At 37.4% G+C, this 20,101-nt stretch overlaps 1 protein-coding gene across 8 annotated transcripts in view; it reads left to right on the forward strand.

The window, feature by feature from the left end:
• Bicd1 (BICD cargo adaptor 1) overlaps window positions 1-20,101 on the forward strand; it is a 229,526-nt gene that overhangs the window by 160,353 nt on the left and 49,072 nt on the right. For 7 of the 8 annotated variants that reach the window (XM_076852756.1, XM_076852754.1, XM_076852758.1 and 4 more), the window contains exons 3-4: window positions 8,055-8,207; window positions 14,674-15,099. In XM_076852756.1, coding sequence (XP_076708871.1) covers window positions 8,055-8,207; window positions 14,674-15,099 — 579 coding nt within the window. Of the gene's footprint in view, window positions 1-8,054; window positions 8,208-14,640; window positions 15,100-20,101 lie in introns of all 8 variants that reach the window. The other variant, XM_076852761.1, reaches the window with a different exon arrangement.

Raw genomic sequence — 20,101 nt, forward strand, 5'->3', positions numbered from 1 at the left:
AAGTTAGCCTCTGACCTTGAAAACCTGATTACCCTTCATATCCAACCAAGTTCTTCATCCCCTACCTTTTTGATGCCTTGGTCCTTGAACTGCCATCAGCAGGAGTTCTATTGGTCCAGCTTAGCAAGAGCCCTCCTACCATCCATGTCTCCTTTTAGTCATTTCCATCTGTTGACCCCCTCACCATGATCCTTAGCTCTAAGTCCCCACTTCCCCTTGCTATATTCACAGTTGAGCCACTCTCTCCTCCTTTCAGCTGCAGTGGTCTCTGATAAAGTCTTCCTTGCTAATTTAATAAAGATCAGAATAATTTTTCCTTTGTCATCTATCTCCTCATTTGAGTCTACAACGCTTCATCCTCCCAAGACTCTGAGCTAACAACCTGTGTACAGAGAATGCAGTATCTGCCTTAGAATGACCTTTTCATTAGCCAGCACTCAATCAATGATTTTTGAGCTGAGATTTCTGTTTGCATGTGAAAAAATTATGAGTTTATGACTTGCTGTTTTCACATAAGTATAAGCAGAACCAGGGAGAGCTGTACTGAGGAATAGAGTCAGGAGAAAATAATCACCATGTTCAGAGAGGTGCTTATAAAAACCAGAGTCAAAGGAGCTACTCAAAATCAAGATCTGTAGAAAATGAAGCTAGATAAGGGGCATTTGAAAGTATATACAGGAAAATTAGCAATTTTCTTTAGGGATGACCTTCTATTAGGAACAAAGATCTTTTAATTCTTTGTAGTGCTTGCAGATGTCATTCCTCTTCCTGCAAAGATAATATTATGCCAACTTCTGTCACCAATTAAATTTGTATGTGTGGTCACTTCTTAGGAAGCCCCAACAAACTTCTATAAACTGGTGGCTTCAAACAGCAGAAATTTGGGGCTGGGATTGTGGCTCAACGGTGGAGCGCTCGCCTAGCATGTGCAAGGCCCTGGGTTCAATCCTCAGCACCACATAAAAATAAATAAAACAAAGGTATTGTGTCCAACTACAACTAGAGAATAGATGATTAAAAAAAAAAAAAAAAAAAAAAAACAGCAGAAATTTATTGTCTCACAGTTTATTCTGGAGCTGGAAGTCTGAGATTAAGGTATCAGCAAGGCGGAGCTCCCTCTGGTGGCTCCCGGGCCACCTTCCCTTCTCTCTTCCTAGCGCTGGTGTGCTGGTGATCTTGTGGTTCCTTGGCTGTAGAGGACTGACTCCCGTCTCTACCTGTGATCATGGGCTGTCTTTTTCCTTGTGTGTCTTCATGTAGTCTGCCTCTGGCTTCTGTGGCCCATGTTCCTTTTTTTTTATAAGGCTATCAGTCTATTGGATTGGGCCAACCCTGATATCCTCATTTTAACCTTTCCTGTTGTAAAGACTCTAGGAGTCAAGACATATCTGTTTTGGGAAGACCAACCCACATAGCATGTTCTTGAACTTTTAAAAAATATTCTTCCACATTTTTTATTCATGCATTATAGTTGTATATACTGGTGGGATTTGATGTGACGTATTAATATGTGCACACAGTGTAACCTTATAATTTGGCCAGTTTCAGTCCCCAGCATTTCCTGCCTCCCACCTGTTGGTTCCTTTCCTCTACTGATCTCCCTTTGATTTTTTCATAAGATTCCTGCCCCTACTCACAACTTTCTTTTCCTTTTGCATCCACATATGAGAGCAAACGTATGACCCTTGATACTTCTGAGTTTGACTTAGTTCACTTAACCTAATGATTTCTAGTTCTATCCATTTTCCTACAAATTTTATTTTTCCATCCATTTTCCTACAAATGCCATAATTTCATTTTTCTTTATGACCGAATAAAATTCCACATTTTCTTTATCCATTTATTCATCAATGGACACCTAGGCTGGTCCTATAGTTTGTCTATTGCTACAAATATGTGTGTGCATGTATCACTGTAGTAAGATGACTTTAACTTTTTAGGATAAATACCGAGAAGTGGTATAGCTGGGTCATATGGTGATTCCATGCCTAGTCTTTTAAGGAGCCTCCATACTGATTTCCATAGTGGTTGTATAATTTACATTCCCACCAACAGTGTAAAAATATTTTTTTCTTCACATTTTCTCCAGCATTTATTATTGTTTGTATTCTTGATGGCTGCCATTCTGACTAGCATGAGATGAAATCTCAGTGTAGTTTTTTTTTTTTTTGGCATTTCCCTAATTTCTAATGATGTCGAACATTTTTTAATGTATTTGTTGGCCATTTATATTCCTTTTTTAAATAAGTCGTCTTTTTAATTAATTTGCCCATTTTATTAGTTGGGTTATTTGATTTTTTTGGTGTAAAGTTCCTTGAGCTCTTTATATAGTCTAGATTTTAACCCCTATCAGAAGAGTAAGTCAAAAAGATTTTCTTCCCTTTTGTAGGTTATCTCTTTACATTTTTAATTGTTTCCTTTGTTTTGCAGAAGCTTTTTAATTTGATGCCATCCCATTTATCCCATTTATTAACTCTTGGCATTATTTTCTGAGCTTTAGAGGTCCCCTGGAGAAAGTCATAGCCTATGTCTAACATGTTGGAATATTGACCCTACATTTTCTATGAGGAGTTGCATGGTTTCTGGTCTAATTCCTAGGTGTTTGGTCTATTTTGAGTTGCTTTTTATGCAGGGTATGAGATAAGGGTCTAGTTTCATTCTTCTACATATGGATAACTAGTTTTCCCAGCACCATTTGTTAAAAAGGCTGTCTTGGGCTGGGGTTGTGGCTCAGGAGTAGAGCGCTTGCCTCGCACATGCGAGACCCTGGTTTCCATCCTCAGCACCACATAAAAATAAATAAGTAAAATAAAGGTATTGTGTCCAATGACAACTAAAAAATAAATATTTTTTTTTCTAAAGGCTGTCTTCTCCAATGTATGTTTTTGGCACCTTTGTCAAGGAGCAGATGACAATAGATCTGTGGGTTTGTCTGTATGTCTTCTATTTTGTGCCATTGGTCTATGTGTCTGTTTTTATGCCAGTACCATGCAGTTTTGTTATTATAGCTCTATGGTATAATTTAAAGACAGGTGTTGTGATGCCTCCTAAAGACAGGTATTGTGATGCCTCCTAAAGACAGGTATTGTGATGCCTCCAGCATTGCTTTTTTTGGCTTTGAATTATTCTGCAGTTTTATTCTTCAAAATGAATTTGAGAACTGTTTTTTTCTAGTTCTGTAAAAAATGTAACTGGTTTTTGATGGGGATTTCATTGAATCTGTTTATTGCTTTTGGTAGTATGTTAACAATATTAACTCTGCCTATCCATTAACATGGAGGTCTCTCTCATGACTGAGATATTATTCAATTCTTTCAAAACATTTCGATTGTTTGATTTCTATAGTTTTTATTGTAGAGGTCTTTTCCTCCTTAGTTAGATTCATTCCTAGGTATTCTGTTTATTTATTTATTGAGGCTATTGTGGATAGAATTGTCTTCCTAATTTCTTTCTCAGCAGATTTGTTGTTGGTATATTTCTTTCTCAGCAGATTTGTTGTTGGTATATAGGAAAGCTATTGATTTTTTAAAATGTTGACTTTGTTACTCTGTCAAATTTGTTTATTAGCTCTAGCAGTCTTTTGGTGGAATTCTTTGGATATTCTATGTATAGGATCATATCATTGCAAACAGTAATAACTTGACATCTTCCTTTTTTATTTTTATCCCATTTATTGTCTTCTCCTGCCTAATTGCTCTGGTTAGAACTTCTAGCACTATATTAAATAGGAGTGTTGAGAGTGGACACCTTTGTCTTGTCTCAGATTTTAAAGGAAATGCTTTCCGTTTTCCCCATTTACTGTGAGGTTGGCTTTGGGTTTTTCATAGATGGCCTTTATGATGTTGAGGTAGGTTTCTTCTATTCCTAGTTTCTTCAGTGTTTTTACCATGAATGGGTACAGAATTTTGTCACATGCCTTCTCTTCATCTATTGAGATTACTAAGTGATTTTTGTCCTTAATTCTGTTTATGTGATGATTTACATTTATTGATTTGCATATATTAAACCATCCTCACATCTCTTGGAATAAAACCAACTTGATCATTGTATACAATCTTATTAATATGTTGTTGAACATGATTTGTAAAATTTTATTAAGTATTTTTGTATCTAAGTTTATCAGTGATATTATCAGTAGTTTTCTTTCTTTGATGAATCTTTATCTGTTTTGAGTGTGTGAGAATAGTTTCATAGAGTGAATTTGGAAGTGTTCTATCTCTTTCTATTTCATGGAATAATTTGGAAGAATTGGCATTAGTCTTTCTTCAGGTTTGGTAGAATTCAACTGAGAATCCATCTGGTCCTGGGCTTTTCTTTGTTCAAAGGTTTGTTTTTTTTTTTAGTTGTAGATGGACAGAATGCCTTTATTTTATTTTTTTATGTGGTGTTGAGGATCAAACCCAGTGCCTCACACATGCTAGGCAAGCGCTCTACCACTGAGCTACAACCCCAGCCCCTCGAAGGCTTTTTATTACTGCTGATATCTCATTACAAGTTATTGGTCTGTTTAATTTTTTTCTTTGTTTGTTTTTGTTTTTTGTTCTCTTGATTCAGTTTTGGCAGATTGTATTTGTCTAGAAATGTACCCATTTATTCTAGGTTTTACAATTTGTTGGAATATAAGTGTTCAAAATAGTCCCTAATGATCTGCTGGATTTCTGAGATATCTGTAGTGATTTCTTCTTTTTCATCTCTTAATTTTATTAATTTGATTTTCTCCCTTTTCCTTTTGATTAGTTTGGCTAAGGGCTTATCCATCTTATTTATCTTTTCAAAGCACCAACTCTTTGTTTCATTGATCCTTTGTGTTGTTATTTTTTATTCTCAAGGTCATTAATTTCCGCTCTGATCTTAATTATTTCCTTCCTTTGGACTTGTTTTGTTCTTCTTTTCCAAGGGCCTTGAGATGCATCATTAGGTTGTTTATTTGGGAATCTTTTTGAAGGAATTTTTCGAAGATATCATGAAAAGGCTTCTGAAGTTTAAGGATCAATTGCTGATGAAAATGATTAGAAACATTTCCAAGCATGATGGACCAACTAAAAATGTTTTATTGATTTTGTTGGGGACTTTGCAGCCCAGATTTCTAATGATGAAGAGGAAGTTTGTGATGAATGTTTGGGAACTCTTGCAAATTTGACCATTACATTTAGATGGGAGTCAGCTCTTAAATAGTACCAGTTAGTTCCATACCTCAAGGATAAATGAAAACCAGGTGCTGCAGAAAATGACTTTGTTTTACAAGTGGTTATAATGATTACAACTATATCTATGGATGACTCTTATGCTACATTGCTAGCAAAATCTAGAATAATCCCTGCACACATCAAATTTCTAATTGCTTGACATTAAGACAATGAGTTTGTATGTTGGTTTTCCACCAAGCCCTGAGAAATGTCATAATCAAGGGGACCCAGGCTTTAGCATATCTTGTAGACATCATACATGATAAAAAATAGTGAAATCTGAGAGGTCTGTAATATGCTATATATTGTAGTGGAATATGATGAAGAATGGGCTAAGAAATTTCAGAGCGAGAAGTTTTGCTGGCATAACTCTTAGTGGCTGGATATGGTATAGAGCCACCAGATGGACAAGAGTAAGCAGTTATTAGTTGCTCAAAACATTACAATGATTTTGACATACCATACATTTGATTCAAATGAGGTACGTAATCTTATTTTTCCACGTGTACAGATTACAGGATCACATAACAGAGATATTCTTAAAAGACCTAACTATTTCTATAGTTCAGATGGATTAATGACTGCAAGGAAATGAATGCTGCCCAACTACATCTCCATGATAATCCTGGCTGTGATTCCTTCAGTGATTATCATGGAGATGTAGTTGGGCAGCATTCATTTCCTTGCAATCTTGAAATGGATAGCATTGGCCAACCAGAGGGCATTCTTGGATACCCTGCCGTAGTTTATGGATTCTCCCCTGATGAACCTTAGTAATAAGGCTGTTAGTCTCAGTAAAGTCATCTCTTTCCATGTGTATTCTCAGCTTAGAAGAAGTCTGTGTGGATTGGGTTAACTCTGATTTTGGCCTAATAAAGCATAATACTATTATGGGTCTGTGTTTCTTCTCCCATATTATTAGCTGCAGATGAACTTCAACCCTTTCAGTTGATGCTAACATTGCTCCCTCATCCAACCACATCTTGATGCTGAAAAACATTTCCCATGAGACTCAGAAGTGAATGTTAAAAAGATGCTAGTTGGGTCTGGGATTGTGGCTCAGCGATAGAACGCTCGATTAGCACGGGCGGGACCCGGGTTCCATTCTCAGCACCACGTAAAAATAAAGGCATTGTGTTAAAAAAAAAAAAAGCTACTAGATTAGAGAACAACACTACATTATATCCATTAAGTGAATAATTTAATTTCTATTAAAAAGATGCATGAAGTGCAAAAAAAAAAATCCTTTTGTACATGTAATCATACAGTTTAGTCTTTGCACCTGGCTTGTTTCAGTCAAGAATATATTAATGAGATTCACTCATGTTGCAAATAACAGTACTTTATCCATTGTCAACCCTATATAATATTATATCAAGAGTTGGCAGATTGTGGCCCAGAGGCCAAATGTGGTCATGATTCATTTTTTACCTCATGGATATCAAAGTATTATAAAAGAAAATGTCTTTGCTTCCTACAGTACCTTTTAAAAACATATGTAGTATTTCTCTTTGTTTAAATAGGAAAATAATCTCATGGATCCTGAATTAAAAGAAAACATATCCCTTATTTCCATGATTATGAATATATTGCATGTATACGTGTAGATATCCATTAGTGTAGATACCCATTATATATTTTGTACTAAAACATAGCTTATACTTGCACACAAGTTTAGGGGGAAAATTAAAATTAAATATTTTACTTGTTTTATTTTTTAAAAAATATTTATTTTTCATTATATGGATACAATATCTTTTTTTATTTTTATGTAGTGATGAGGATTGAACCTAGCGCCTCATGCATGCTAGGCAAGTGCTCTACCTCTGAGCCACAACCCCAGCACTTAATTGCTTTATTAATATCCTGAGTCTTTACACATATGACCTGGCAATACATGTTTGTTGTCAAAACTTTTGAAATGACCCAGAAGGATATATGAATCAAAGTAATGGACGCCTCTGCTCATCCCTTTGTCTTGTCTAATCCAATCCCTTCTAAATAATCACTATTGACAGTTTTGCAGGGTATTCTTACAAATATATTTATGACATGAAAGTGTTGTGGTGCGAGTGTGCATGTGTACACTTTTTTATTTTTTAACACACCTGGGATCCTAATATGCATACTAATCTATAACCTGTTTTCATATTAATTATATATTATAACTATATTTCCATTTTTGCAAAATAGAATTCCTACTCATTCTTTCTCATTTTTTATTTTAAAATAATTTTGTAATGTACAATGAATACATATTTCATCATTCCTCAAAATAGCAAAAATTAAACTATTTCTAATTCTTTGTGTAAGCATACATGAATTTTTCTTTTTGTTTACCTATATGAGAATATATTTAAGAATGATTTTTAGACATTGAATTGCTGAGTCACATATATGTGCTTTTAAACTAGGCAGGGCATAGTGATGCGTGCCTATAGTCCCACCCACCTACATGGAAGACTGAGGTGGGAGATTGCTTGAGCCTAGGAGTTTGAGACAGGCTTGGGAAACACATCAGGTCTCCATCTCAAAAAAAGGGGGGGAATGAGGGATGGTGGGTAGGAAAGACGGTGGAATGAGATGGACATCCGTACCCTAAGAACATGTATGCAGACACAAATAGTGTGGCTCTGCTTTGTGCTCTCTATGTGTAATATGAAGTGTAATGCATTCTGCTGTCATATATAACAAATTAAAATTTAACAAATAAATTTTTAAAAATTAGATATCACTAAATTGCCATTCAGAAAAGGCAGTTGGCCATTTTGCCCCACGAGGCTTTATTATATTATTAACAGCAGAACTGTCTCTGCACTTTATGAAATCTAGGAAGTTTTGTATTGATTGTTTATTCTGTTGTTTCAGAACAATGAGATGGTGGAGCTGCAGAGAATACGGATGAAGGATGAAATTCGAGAATATAAATTCCGGGAGGCCCGGCTCCTTCAGGACTACACTGAACTAGAAGAAGAGAATATCACTTTGCAGAAACTAGTGTCCACATTAAAGCAGAACCAGGTGAGATTTAAGAAGGTTTCTTTTAGATACACACGGATGGATCCACAGATTCTGACAACTCTAGTTCCATCACCTCTATTTCTTAAGGAGGAGCTTGTCAAATTTTTTTTATAATCCCTTAATCTTTTTATGTAATATTTATGTACTGAAATTTCTCAACTTTCCTATTTCAGCTACAATGTAGAAGGAAAAAATACACCTATAAGGAGTATAATTTACAATAAAGCTTTACTAATAAAGATACAAAGGAGAATTTGGGTTTCTACTTTAACTCTGTTGATTTTATTTCAGCAGTTAAGTTAAGCCCATTACAGTAAACTAAATCTGACAACTTCCAGTTCAAAGCCTGGGTCTGTAGGCTATTTCATTCTACAAGCTTAAGGTCTCCCTACAATTACTTGTCTCATTCTTTTTGCTTTCTTCCTCCCTCCTTCCTTTTTCCCTCCCTCCCTCTCTCCCTTTTTTTTTTTTTTTTTGTAATTTATTTTTTAGTTTTAGACGGACACATATCTTTATTTTATTTTTATGTGGTGCTGAGGGTAAAACCCAGTGCCTCACTCGTGCTAGGTGAGCACTCCACCACTGAGCCACAACACCAGCCCTCTCCTTTCCCTTTTTTGGTAAATTGCTTTTAAATCATAGAAGGAAAGGGATTATAAAGTATATACCAGCGGGAACAAAGGCATAAGAAATCAAGTGCCTGATTTCTTTTTCAGCTGTACCCTCTACCCGACTCTAAAGATGTACATTTACATAATTATGTAATTTTTTTCTGTAGTAAGGTTACATGGCTTCCTTTTTCTAATTGTTTTGCAACGTGGTTTTGCATAGTTATTACTAATTGAATTCTTGAATCTGTAATATGAGAAGAATCCATTTATGAATACAGCTGTATCGAGTAGTTAAGTAAAGGCAACTTGGATATCCAAATTTTTTTTAAGGAGCTTCCTCAGCCATAATCTCTACTTTGGTCTATATGCTATCATAACCTCTCAGTTCGGGTAACCCGACTATGTGCCCAGCACTGTACTAGGCTGGAAAGGTACAAGACTTCATAAGACATGATTCTTCACCTTGGTAAACTTGGAAAACAGCCAGTATATACTTTTAGAGTTAATGAGCTGGGGATTTGGCTCAGCGGTAGATCTCTTGCCTAGCTGATGTGAGGCCCTGGGTTTGATCCCTTGCACTAGGGGGAAAGAGTTAAGAGGACAAAAGAAAAATATGGATTGACACAATTAAAATTTGGTTTCTGATCATTGCCACTTAGCTCTGGAGTTGCTGGGGAAATAAGATGTCTACTGATGAGAACAGCGGGTAGATTCAGCCCATCAAAAAGGGTTATCAGGAAATCCCCATGTGTTTTTACCTCATTCCTTCCCCTTTGAGCACTAAACACCCCACGCACCAGACGCCAGCAGACCCACATGTCACAGGAGAGTAGGGAGCTGAAGCTCTAAACCTCCATTCTTGTGTCCCAGCAAAAGAAAATTTAAAGAATTTAAAGAAAAGCCATGCAAAAGAATTTTATTCTAGTGAAAATAAAGGTAGGTTGAAGCAGAGAGCACTCTCAAGACGGTGGGTCCTTTCTGAGCAGAGAGTGACAAAGGAAACAGTGTGGCTTCCAAATTCATTGCTGTTACACATTTGCCTTGGGAACTGGGGTTCACTTTCCGCACTCTTCCACAGTCATGAGTTGAGCTCCTCCTTTGTGTTGGACAGTGGAGTCTTTGACCCTAGTTGGTCCTCTCCAGACCTGTCATGGTGGCCTCCTATTCAGAGTGGCTTCATCTACAAGTCAGTCCTATGTTAATGTAGGGACTGGGTTTGGTGGCCAAACTACCTTAGTGCACTTGTGTCATTAAAGAAATTTGTCTTCTGAAATATGTTGAGAAACTTATGGCCACAAATCCTAACTTCACAATAACCCAAATAGACCCTGTCAGGAGTTAGCTTCATTGATCTTTCTTTCTTGACCTGTTTGATGGGCTCCCTTTGTTTCTACCTATTTATTCTCAGAGTTTGTGCACCAGTTATTTTTGTATAAGTTACTTAGTTGTTCATTTGCCTTTAAAACAATTTAAAGAAGCTGAGCACAAGAGTGCACTCTTATAATCCCAGCAAATCGGGAAGCTGAGGCAGGAAGATCACAAGTTCGAGACTAGCCTCAGCAAGTTAGTGAGGCCCTAAGCAACTTACTGTGACCCTGTCTCAAAATAAGAAGTGAAAAAGGCTGGAGATGTGGCTTAGTGGATTCAATCTCTGGTAACAACAACAACAAAAAAAAAAAAAAAAGTAAAGAAAACTCATGATCATGCCATGCTGTTGGTTTGCATTCTGCTGCTCATTACTATCTACTGCCTAACACAGGCATCCCAGATCTTATTTTGGCTGGGGTAAATAAGCTTGCAGTGCAGAAATTAATACTTAGAGGAATTTTTAAAAATATGCTTCTCAGCTGGGTATGGTGGTGCATACCTAAAATCCCAGCTACTTGGAAGGCTGAGGCAAAAGGATTAAAAGTTGAAAGCCAGCCTTAATAATTTAGTGAAACCTGGTCTCACAATAAAATTTTTAAAAAGGGCTGGGGATACAGCCCAGTGGTAGAGCACTTATCTAGCATGTGCAAGGTCCTGGTTCAATCCCCAGAACCCTCAAAAAATGCTTCTTAAAATGAGAAGGATTTTGTGTGTGTGTGTGTGTGTGTGTGTGTGTGTGTGTGTGTGTGTGAGTGGGTAGGGACTTTGGAGTTCTTTTGTTTGTTTTTGGTGTAGTTTTGGTTTTTGTCAGTGATGAAGAATGAAGAGAACTTTGTTTGAAGTACAAATATTTAAATTGCCTTTCCTTCCTCCCTTTTCTCTGCTCAGACAGGAACAGAAGCAGACAGCCTCCCTGTGGTCCTGTGTGGTGGGCTGATTCATCTCAGGGGTTAATTAGAGCCGGGATTAGGGGTCCTTGGGAGACTGCCAAGGTATCCTGCCTGTGTTCATTAACCTAGAAGCTGTTTCTAAGGGAATTCATTTTATCAATGTGGTTGATCACTGTTTACCATTTACCCAGACCCTTCTACCAGGAATCGAAACAGGGAAACTCAGGAGTTTTGAGGAAAATGTATACATCTCTTCAATTTTACTTTCTAGATGTCAGATGATAATTTCACCAATTAAGTGTTGAATCAATTCAAAATCATTTTCTGTACAAGCTGTTTGGGCTTATTCCCTGACACATGGGTACATGGTAGCTCCAAGTCTGTCCCAGATAAGGAAATGCTGTGGGTTTTCCCCTGCTATTGGCTTTTATTTAAAGATATTAGCATCATAAATACTCTAATTAATGAATTGAGCATAATATTTTGTGTACAAATGCCACAGGTTTTTGTGAAGAGACAACTGGCATTCAATCACAAAATCAGTCTGAAACTTACTTTGTACCGATCCTCCCCCCACGCTGTGTACCCCAACTCGGCTGCAGGTTTCTCCAGCAGCAAAGCTACTGCCATTGTAAGATGCTTGGTTCCAGGGATTTTTCCCTTCTGAAGTTTTGTTTTTCTATTAGCTATTTATTATTTTCTAAATAATATCTAAATAGCATGTCTTACTCCCTCTTTAAGCATCTATTCACAAATCCTTGCTGAAAGACTGAGAAAACAGGTGTTCCTTTCTTAACCTTCCCATGGAACACATTAATTCGGGAGTATGGCTGGTGGCTAGGGACTGTCAAATTCTAGGGACTGTCAAATTATCAGATGCTTTAGGCTAGGTAACAACTCCTTGGAATTTTGAAAAGTATATTTCAGTGACAGGGGTGTAGCCCAGAGGTAGAGCATTTAACTTGTATGCACACAGGCCAGCACCACACACGCACATAGAAACACACAAACACACACACACAAGTATATTTTATTTGCACGTCATCATGGCTGTTATATGCTATTTAAATGCTCATTTTTGCATTTTCCCCATCAGGCAATTTATTCTCCCATCAAGTGTCCACAATCCTAAGTAATATAGTTAATATGAAACACGGAAATTTCTTTTAAAGGACAATTATTGGTAGTATGCCATGGATTGATTTGTTATGTTTCCTTATATTTATTCAAAGATATATTTAGGGTAGAACAATTAGCATTCTATAATTATCATTATAAATAATAGACATATATCTCCTTGATTGACTCTTCTGAGTAATTCTATCTCTGACATGTTGAAATTCTAATTACCTTTTTTTCTTTAGAAATGTCTTTTATAGGGTGTTTTTACATAATGTATTCCAGGCACCACACTGTGGTAAACACATTCTTTTTATTGAAATAACACTCTCCTTATTCATATATACAAATAGCATTCTTGAAAACATCTTTTATTCATGTGCCTTACAGAGTTTATTATATGCTGTATAATGTGGTAAACACATTCTTTAATGAAATACCACTATGCTTATTCACATATGTATCTAGTATTCCTGGAAACTTCTTTTATACACGTGTCTTTACAGGCCATGCCCCACAGTGCTCCAATGACCTTTTGTAACAACGAGTTTTGGTTTTCATTTCTCCCCATTGTATTTCCCAGTTTTAACTGGGCCCAAGGCTGTCCAGAGTAAAAGCTACATGCTTCCAGCTCCCTTGCATCCAAGTGTGTCATAGGATCAGCACTGGCCAATAGAAATATGAGAAAAAGCAATATGGGAACAATGGGATGTTTCTGGAAAGGCAGAGGGTGTGCCCCTTACTTACTTCAGCCCACTGCCAGGCTCATGACCAAGTAGAAGTCAGGGCAGCAAGAGAGGAGGAGCCTGGTGCCTGGATAACCTCCTGGAGCAGAGATTCCCCACTGGTCTTGACAGTCTGCCTCCATACAGTTACATGAGAGAGGAAAACTTTCATCTCGACAGAGACGTCTCCTGTTGGTCTCTGCTACATCAGCCAAACCTGCATCCCCACCAAACCTGTATTCTAACATTTGCAAGATAAATGATCACACCAAGATTATGTGAGGGGGATAAAAATACATGAAAAGTAGTGGTTTATGATCTCTTTTCAATTCTTAAAATAATTTTTAAAATTTAAGTTCAAGCTAATAAATTCCAAAGTTAAATATAAAGCCAAACAGTTTATGTGAGCATCCAATAGCAGGATGTCTTTGTTTTTCTAGTTTATTTTTTCACTCACGGTTATTCAGCAAATGCTTATTGAAGGGAAGAATTTTGTTTTAAACACTGTGAGGGAACATTGAAGCACTATGAGGGACACCTTGGTGAATAAAAAGTCCTTTCTCCAGGCAGATTTCAAGGTAGTTGTAGAAGTAAAATGTTTATGGAATGGTGACATGTGACAAGTGCCATGGAAACAGTCCCAGGGAAGGCCCAGCAGCTCAGAGAGAGACCTCTGTCACCTGTGGGTTTTCATGGCCAGGAAGACGTCTGAGCAGGCTCCCACTTGATTACAACTCAAAAGAATATTATATTGAAAACACTATAGATATGCTTTGTTATTGGATAACTTGCCCCTTTTCTTTCAGATTTTTTTTTTCTTATTTTTGTACCAGGATTGAACCCAGGGGTGCTTAACCACTGAGCCACATCCCCAGCCCTTTTTCATATTTTATTTAGAGACAGGGTCTCACTCAGTTGCTTAGGGCCCCACTAATTTTGCTGAGGCTGGCTTTGAACCTGTGATCCTCCTGCCTCAGCCTCCTGAACTGCTGGAATTACAGGCAGTCGCCACTGCTCTTTCAGATTTGATCCTTAAGCCTATATATAAACCTTCTTTGCTTTCTCATCTTAATCTCAAACATATCTTATTGAGGTTTTTATCGTAATCTTTTAATTTAATTTATCCCTGGGTATAAAAGTTTCCAATTTATTAATAATAAAAAATCTTAAAAGTAACGGTGATGATCAAAATCTTTCCATGGATTGTATTTGGGTAAACTATTAGCAAAAAATTCCTGATTTATTAGGCAAACAATTTCCTCTTTTGACGACTGGATCCTATAAAAGAAATCCTAGGACAGTAGAAAACTTTTTCATCCTGCTAAGAATTAAATCATATACTTATACATATTTCTGTTACCAAAATAAATTAGAAAAAGCGACAAGGTCATCATGCTATTAGATGCTAATTATATATAATTATATATATGTGTGTGTGTGTGTGTGTGTGTGAGTTCATTACATACATAATTTCTAAGGAAATCATCCTCTGTTATCTTAAGGATATACTCTTGCTTTTTATGATTTATTTCAGGCTGGGAAATCAGCTGAGGGGCAGGGTGCCTCCCTGATATGGATAAGGCCCTGGATTCAATCCCTAGCATCAGGAAAAAAAAAAAAAATGTGTATGGTTCATTTTGTAGGACTAACGCTGTCGTCTTTTTTAGTGATCAGGTCCACTCGAGCGCTTGATGGCCGTGTTGTAAGACCCAGCTTTTAGTTTTATGAACCCTCCTTGTCCTGTCTGATTCAGGTTGAGTACGAAGGCCTGAAGCATGAGATCAAGCGGTTCGAGGAGGAGACGGTGCTGCTCAACAGCCAGCTGGAGGACGCCCTGCGGCTGAAGGAGATCGCCGAGCACCAGCTGGAGGAGGCGCTGGAGACGCTCAAGAACGAGAGGGAGCAGAAGAACAGCCTGCGCAAGGAGCTCTCGCAGTACATCACCCTCGGCGACAACCACATCAGCATCGCGGTCGACGGCCTCAAGTTCGCGGAGGACGGGGGCGAGCCCAACAACGACGACAAGCTGAACGGGCACCTCCACGGGCCGCTGGCGAAACTGAACGGGGACTACCGGGCGCCCACCCTGAGGAAGGGGGAGTCCCTGCACCCGGTCTCCGACCTATTCAGTGAGCTGAACATTTCAGAGATTCAGAAGCTGAAGCAGCAGCTGATGCAGGTGAGAACTTTGCTTAGGGCTGAGAGAAGGGTCGATTGCACTATGGTAGATTGCATGTGGCGTGTGGTGGGATTTCTGATTCTGGTGTTTTAGTTCCAGGCTGATTTTTTAAAATGTTGCTTCTTCAGGTAGAAATTGAAAGCACAGTCTTTTAGAAGGATACGACAGAAGGGATGTTGAAAAGAGATCTCTTATTTGTATCACTTTAAGGAATGAAGTTCTTAATGTGGTACATATACGCAATGGAATATTACTAAGCTATAAAGAAGAATGAAATTATGGCATTTGCCAGGAAATGGTTTGAACAGGAGACTATCAGGCTAAGTGAAATAAACCAATTCCAAAAAACCAAAGGCCTAATGTTCTCTCTGATATGTGGATGCTGGCTCACCATGAGATGGGGGAGTGGAGATTCACTGGATTAGGGGAGAGTGGGGGGAAGGGCGGGTAGATAGGAATAGGAAAGCCTGTAGAATGAATCGGACATAACTTTCCTATGTTCATGTGTGTAACTCTACATCATGTGGCACTCAAATGAATTTCTTTGTTTTTTTCTGAGAAAAAAACAGATTCTTACGAACATTTCTGACTAACAGAGAATCTAAAAGCTTTATACACAAGTGGAACAGCAGAAAATGCAGTTTTTTATCACAAGTAACTGTATATCTAGCTTCCAGATTAATGGTTACATTTCCCAGGAGTACTTTAAGCTATAAAAAAACAACAAGGACTTTATTTATACAAATTGGCTAGGATACTATATGATTAAAAACACAGAACAGGTGTAAATCTGAAACCAAAGGATTCTAGATATTCCAATATAAGCTAAACCTTAATTTTTTAACATCTTCAAATTATATGTATCCAGAAGAGTCAGAGCCTTTATCTCATCTCACTGTGATGGGCCCTGCATCCTAATCTTAATTCAATGCCATTGGAAATGTCTGTAGAAATCGCCATAGCCTGGGGGTTTATTTGAAATTGCTGGGCCCATATTGATCTACTGAGCCAGGAGTCTGGCTTGTTAGGTGGTTAAATTTGGGACTAATCTTCAGTCTCATGCCTCCAAGTTTCATCATGTATAGCTGATAAATTGAGGCTGTTAAGATTCTAGCAGTCGTACAAACAGAAAAATGAAAACTTGATCTCCATTTGTATATTTGAATTGAAATGCATTCTGCTGTCATGTATAACAAATTAGAACAAATAAATTAATTAATTAAAATTACAAAAAGAAAAGACTCTAGCAATCACTTATTTTACAGCAAACAGAGCTTCGAATTTTCTTCTTCCAAAGAAATGAACAATGAAAGTAGCAGAAATAAAGACGAGAGAGCCAATAAAATTAATTTGTTAATAGGTTTATTTTTAATACTGCATGCCCTTCACTTTACCACCCCAGTGCTTGTGGCTGCTAAAAGACAGTTTTTGCAATATTTAATTTGAGTCAAGATAAGAGACCATGACCACTGGAAGAAAACCAGTTTTATACAGCATTTCTCCTGACCACAAAATCCAGTTCTTTGTGGGTAATATTTTTCCATATCTTTTTCTCAGTTTATACTAATACAAGTAGGTTGGTAGAAATAGAAAACATGCCTCTTCTTGAAAAAGTTGTATACGATACCTATTTTCATAAAAATGTGTGCCCTAAATTAAATAGCACTTATGATTAGTATATTTTCTGAAAGTATCATGTTGATGGCTTTGGAATAAAAAGCCATTGTGAGTGGAGGTTTTTTGTTTCTTCATTTTATTTTGCTGGTGGGGGGAAGATAAGAGGAAGTGGGGCTTCAAGGCATAGGACAGCTCAGTAGTTTTTAACCAAGTCATTTATTGGGTTAAAGCTCAGAGCTGTTTTCACACTTGACCTTAAATGTAATCTGAATTGGGAAATATTAAGTTCAAAAAAGATGAGTAGTTTATCTTCTCATGAGTGATAGAGAAAGAGAACAAGTAAGTCTCAGCAGAGTGACTATGCATTTGGGACAGTTCCTCACTGAGACTGTCTCCCAAGTTAAGGAGGTTTAGCCTCTCTGGCCCAGCCTATTAAAGTGCCAGGTATATCTCTTTAGTCATGTGATAACCAAAAATGTCCCACACATTTCAAGTGTCCTCAGCTGCTAGATGAGATTTATTCTTGGAGCTACAATATTTCACTTTTCCATTAAATAGGGAGTCGTAAGACTTCCTCATTCGATTGTTGTGAAGGTGTATGAGCTAGTTAATATGTGTAGATTGCTTCGAACAGAAGCCAGTGCACAGTAAATAGTTATTGGAACTATTATTATTTCAACTCCATAGTGCCTTTAGTTTTTGAAGCACGTGATTTATTTAATTATTCTTATTCTTGCTACTAGCATTAACTGTTGTTTTTGGACTATCAGCTCAAGAATTGTCACCTGGTACAAGACTGGTACGTGCAACTGAGTGGAAAATGAGAGTTAAGTCTCCTGATATGAAAAGGAATGTTCGTGTTGCAAAACATGAGGGTGAGAAAAATTCTGCAGGATACACCCTCCTTCCTTATCCCAGAGAGCTGTGTGCCTTCAAGTCTTTCATCAGTACCCGGTTAACATGGACAGTTCATAAAGGTGTAGAGGGGCCCAGGCGGGCCTTGGATCACAAATTTGGCTCCAACTTGAGTAATGAAAACCAGGCTCAGCACAGGAAGGACTTTACAGCTTCTGGTCTCACACCAGCAACACTAACCTCTCAATTTTTTTTTTCCCCCAAAGTAACCATTTATCTTCTCATAATAAGCATATGGGACCAGGGATGCCATATGTGGGTGGTACCAGGGTGCTTTAGCACTGAGTTACATTCTCAGTCCCTTTAAATTTTGAGACAGGTTTTTGCTAAATTGCCCAGGTTGGCTTTGCAGTCCTCCTGCCTCAGCCTCTTGGGTAGCTGGGATTACAGGCATGTGCTACCATGCCCCGCATTTTTTTCAAAACCATATCAACTGTTTTAGGAATATTTTTCATTCAACATTTTTGGTACAAGGGCAACAGAGTGTATCTTCTCATGAATGACTTCTTTATAATCTGATTGTTTTTCCTTAGCTATGCACTCTTTGGGGTTTCATTCATATAAATAAATTATAAAATTATTATTTGATATGAAGCTTGAAAATAATATGTCCGTTCTGATCAACAGCAGTTCTGATGGGCCATGAAACATACTGTGAGTTGTACTGTTCTAGACGTTCTGAAGGGACTCCAATAAATTCACTTAAGTATTGCTACCTAAAATACTTGAGGCCACATGTGTTTTGAAATTCAATTTTCAGGCTATAGAAAGGTTACATGCTGCATATGTCATGTGTATATTGTGTCATCCCCAATGTGGCCACATGTGGTACCCAACAATCACATAATATTAACGTTAAAATATTAATGTTAATGTACAAATATGTAACAACAAATCCCACCATTATGTCCATCTATAATGCACCAATAAAAATGTGGGAAAAATTTAATACTAATGTTAAAAATTAATGCTAAATGTAAAATGTTAAATGCCAGTATTAAAATTTGTGTAGTAAAGCATGCAAGTATTCATATGAAGAGAAAAAAATCAGGACCATTTTTTATATGAAAAGGCCTTTGATTGGTCAGGTGCAGTTTTGCTGCTCCACAGGAGTTTAGGGCTGTCATTATATTTCCACCAAACAAGTTATATCTAACTTCTATTTCAAGCTTTTTGGACTTAAAATTGTGGCCAACATAGGTGGAACTGGGGCTGCACTGTTAAGCAATTTTGTATGTACACTTGGGATGGGACAGTTGGTATTTTCATAGTCCCTTTGTCTCTTAGGATTTCTTTTGGCAAGAATACAAAACATTTCATCTGAGTGAAGTCTGTGTGCCGTCAAATCTAACACCTATGCTTAGTTACTGCTGATCATGTCGAGGGGCACAGGCTGGGATATAACACCTTAAATGAGGTGATATGCAGCTTTTCAGACTATCTTCCTTGTGATTAAGAGCTCTTTTGATGGATAGGAGGAATAAGTTCAAGAGGTCTGCCGTACAATGTGGTGGCTATAACTGATAACAATGCATTTTATTCTTAAAAATTACTAAGAGAGTAGTTTTTTTTTTTTTTTTTTGCAAATGATAAGTACGGGATGCAATAGACGTATATGTTAATTAGCTCAAAATTTAGCCATTTCACAATGTATCCACATTTCACAACATTCTGTTATACATGGAAAGTATGTACAATCTTTTATTTGTCAATTAAAATTAAATTTTCGTAAAAAAAAAGAACCTCTTTAAAAACAGCATACGTAGGCCATACCCTGTTGGCCTTTTCTTGTCTTACAAGTCTCCATCTATACACATAAATTATGTTATCTCATTTGTAGGTGTTTACTTAACCTGGTTGGGGGGGAGGGGACCTGTGCATCTTTCTGCCTGGAATGTCAGGAATGCTGGGTGGTTGCTTTCTCTGAAGCTCCTTCACAAAGAGGGAAGGCAGCACATTAGCAAAGCACTGGTCCCTTACCCTGCCTTAGATAGAATTAGGAAAAAAGAAAACACAAAACCTGGTCTCCTTCTTTAAGAGGTTACACTGCCATCTGCTGGGAAAGGATAATAAGTAATAAAAATCTACAGGACTACAGTTTAAATATTGCCTCCTTCTAGAATTGCACTGTGTCCAACCCGCACAGTTATACTCTAAAGCCCTAGTAATAATGCCAGGCCTCTTTTGTAGAATTGTGAAGAACAAATGGGATGGTAACTATGAAACTATGTGTCATTCATAAAACTGTAAGTTATTATTACTGTCCTGGGAACTCTCCATCAGTTTTGAGGTGCCAAGGTCTCCACTTCCATTTTATATAAACAGTGAATACAGAAACTATAAAATTATGGGAAAGGGTAGATGGTGGTAAGCCTTGATTGAAATTAGGGAGTGCTTTTCTTCCCAGAGCAAATTGGTGTGAATATTTTACTGCTCTATGTCTTCTAAGATTATGGAATAAAGTACAGGA

This window comes from Callospermophilus lateralis, chromosome 4, assembly GCF_048772815.1.
Source record: "Callospermophilus lateralis isolate mCalLat2 chromosome 4, mCalLat2.hap1, whole genome shotgun sequence".
NCBI lineage: Eukaryota > Metazoa > Chordata > Mammalia > Rodentia > Sciuridae > Callospermophilus > Callospermophilus lateralis.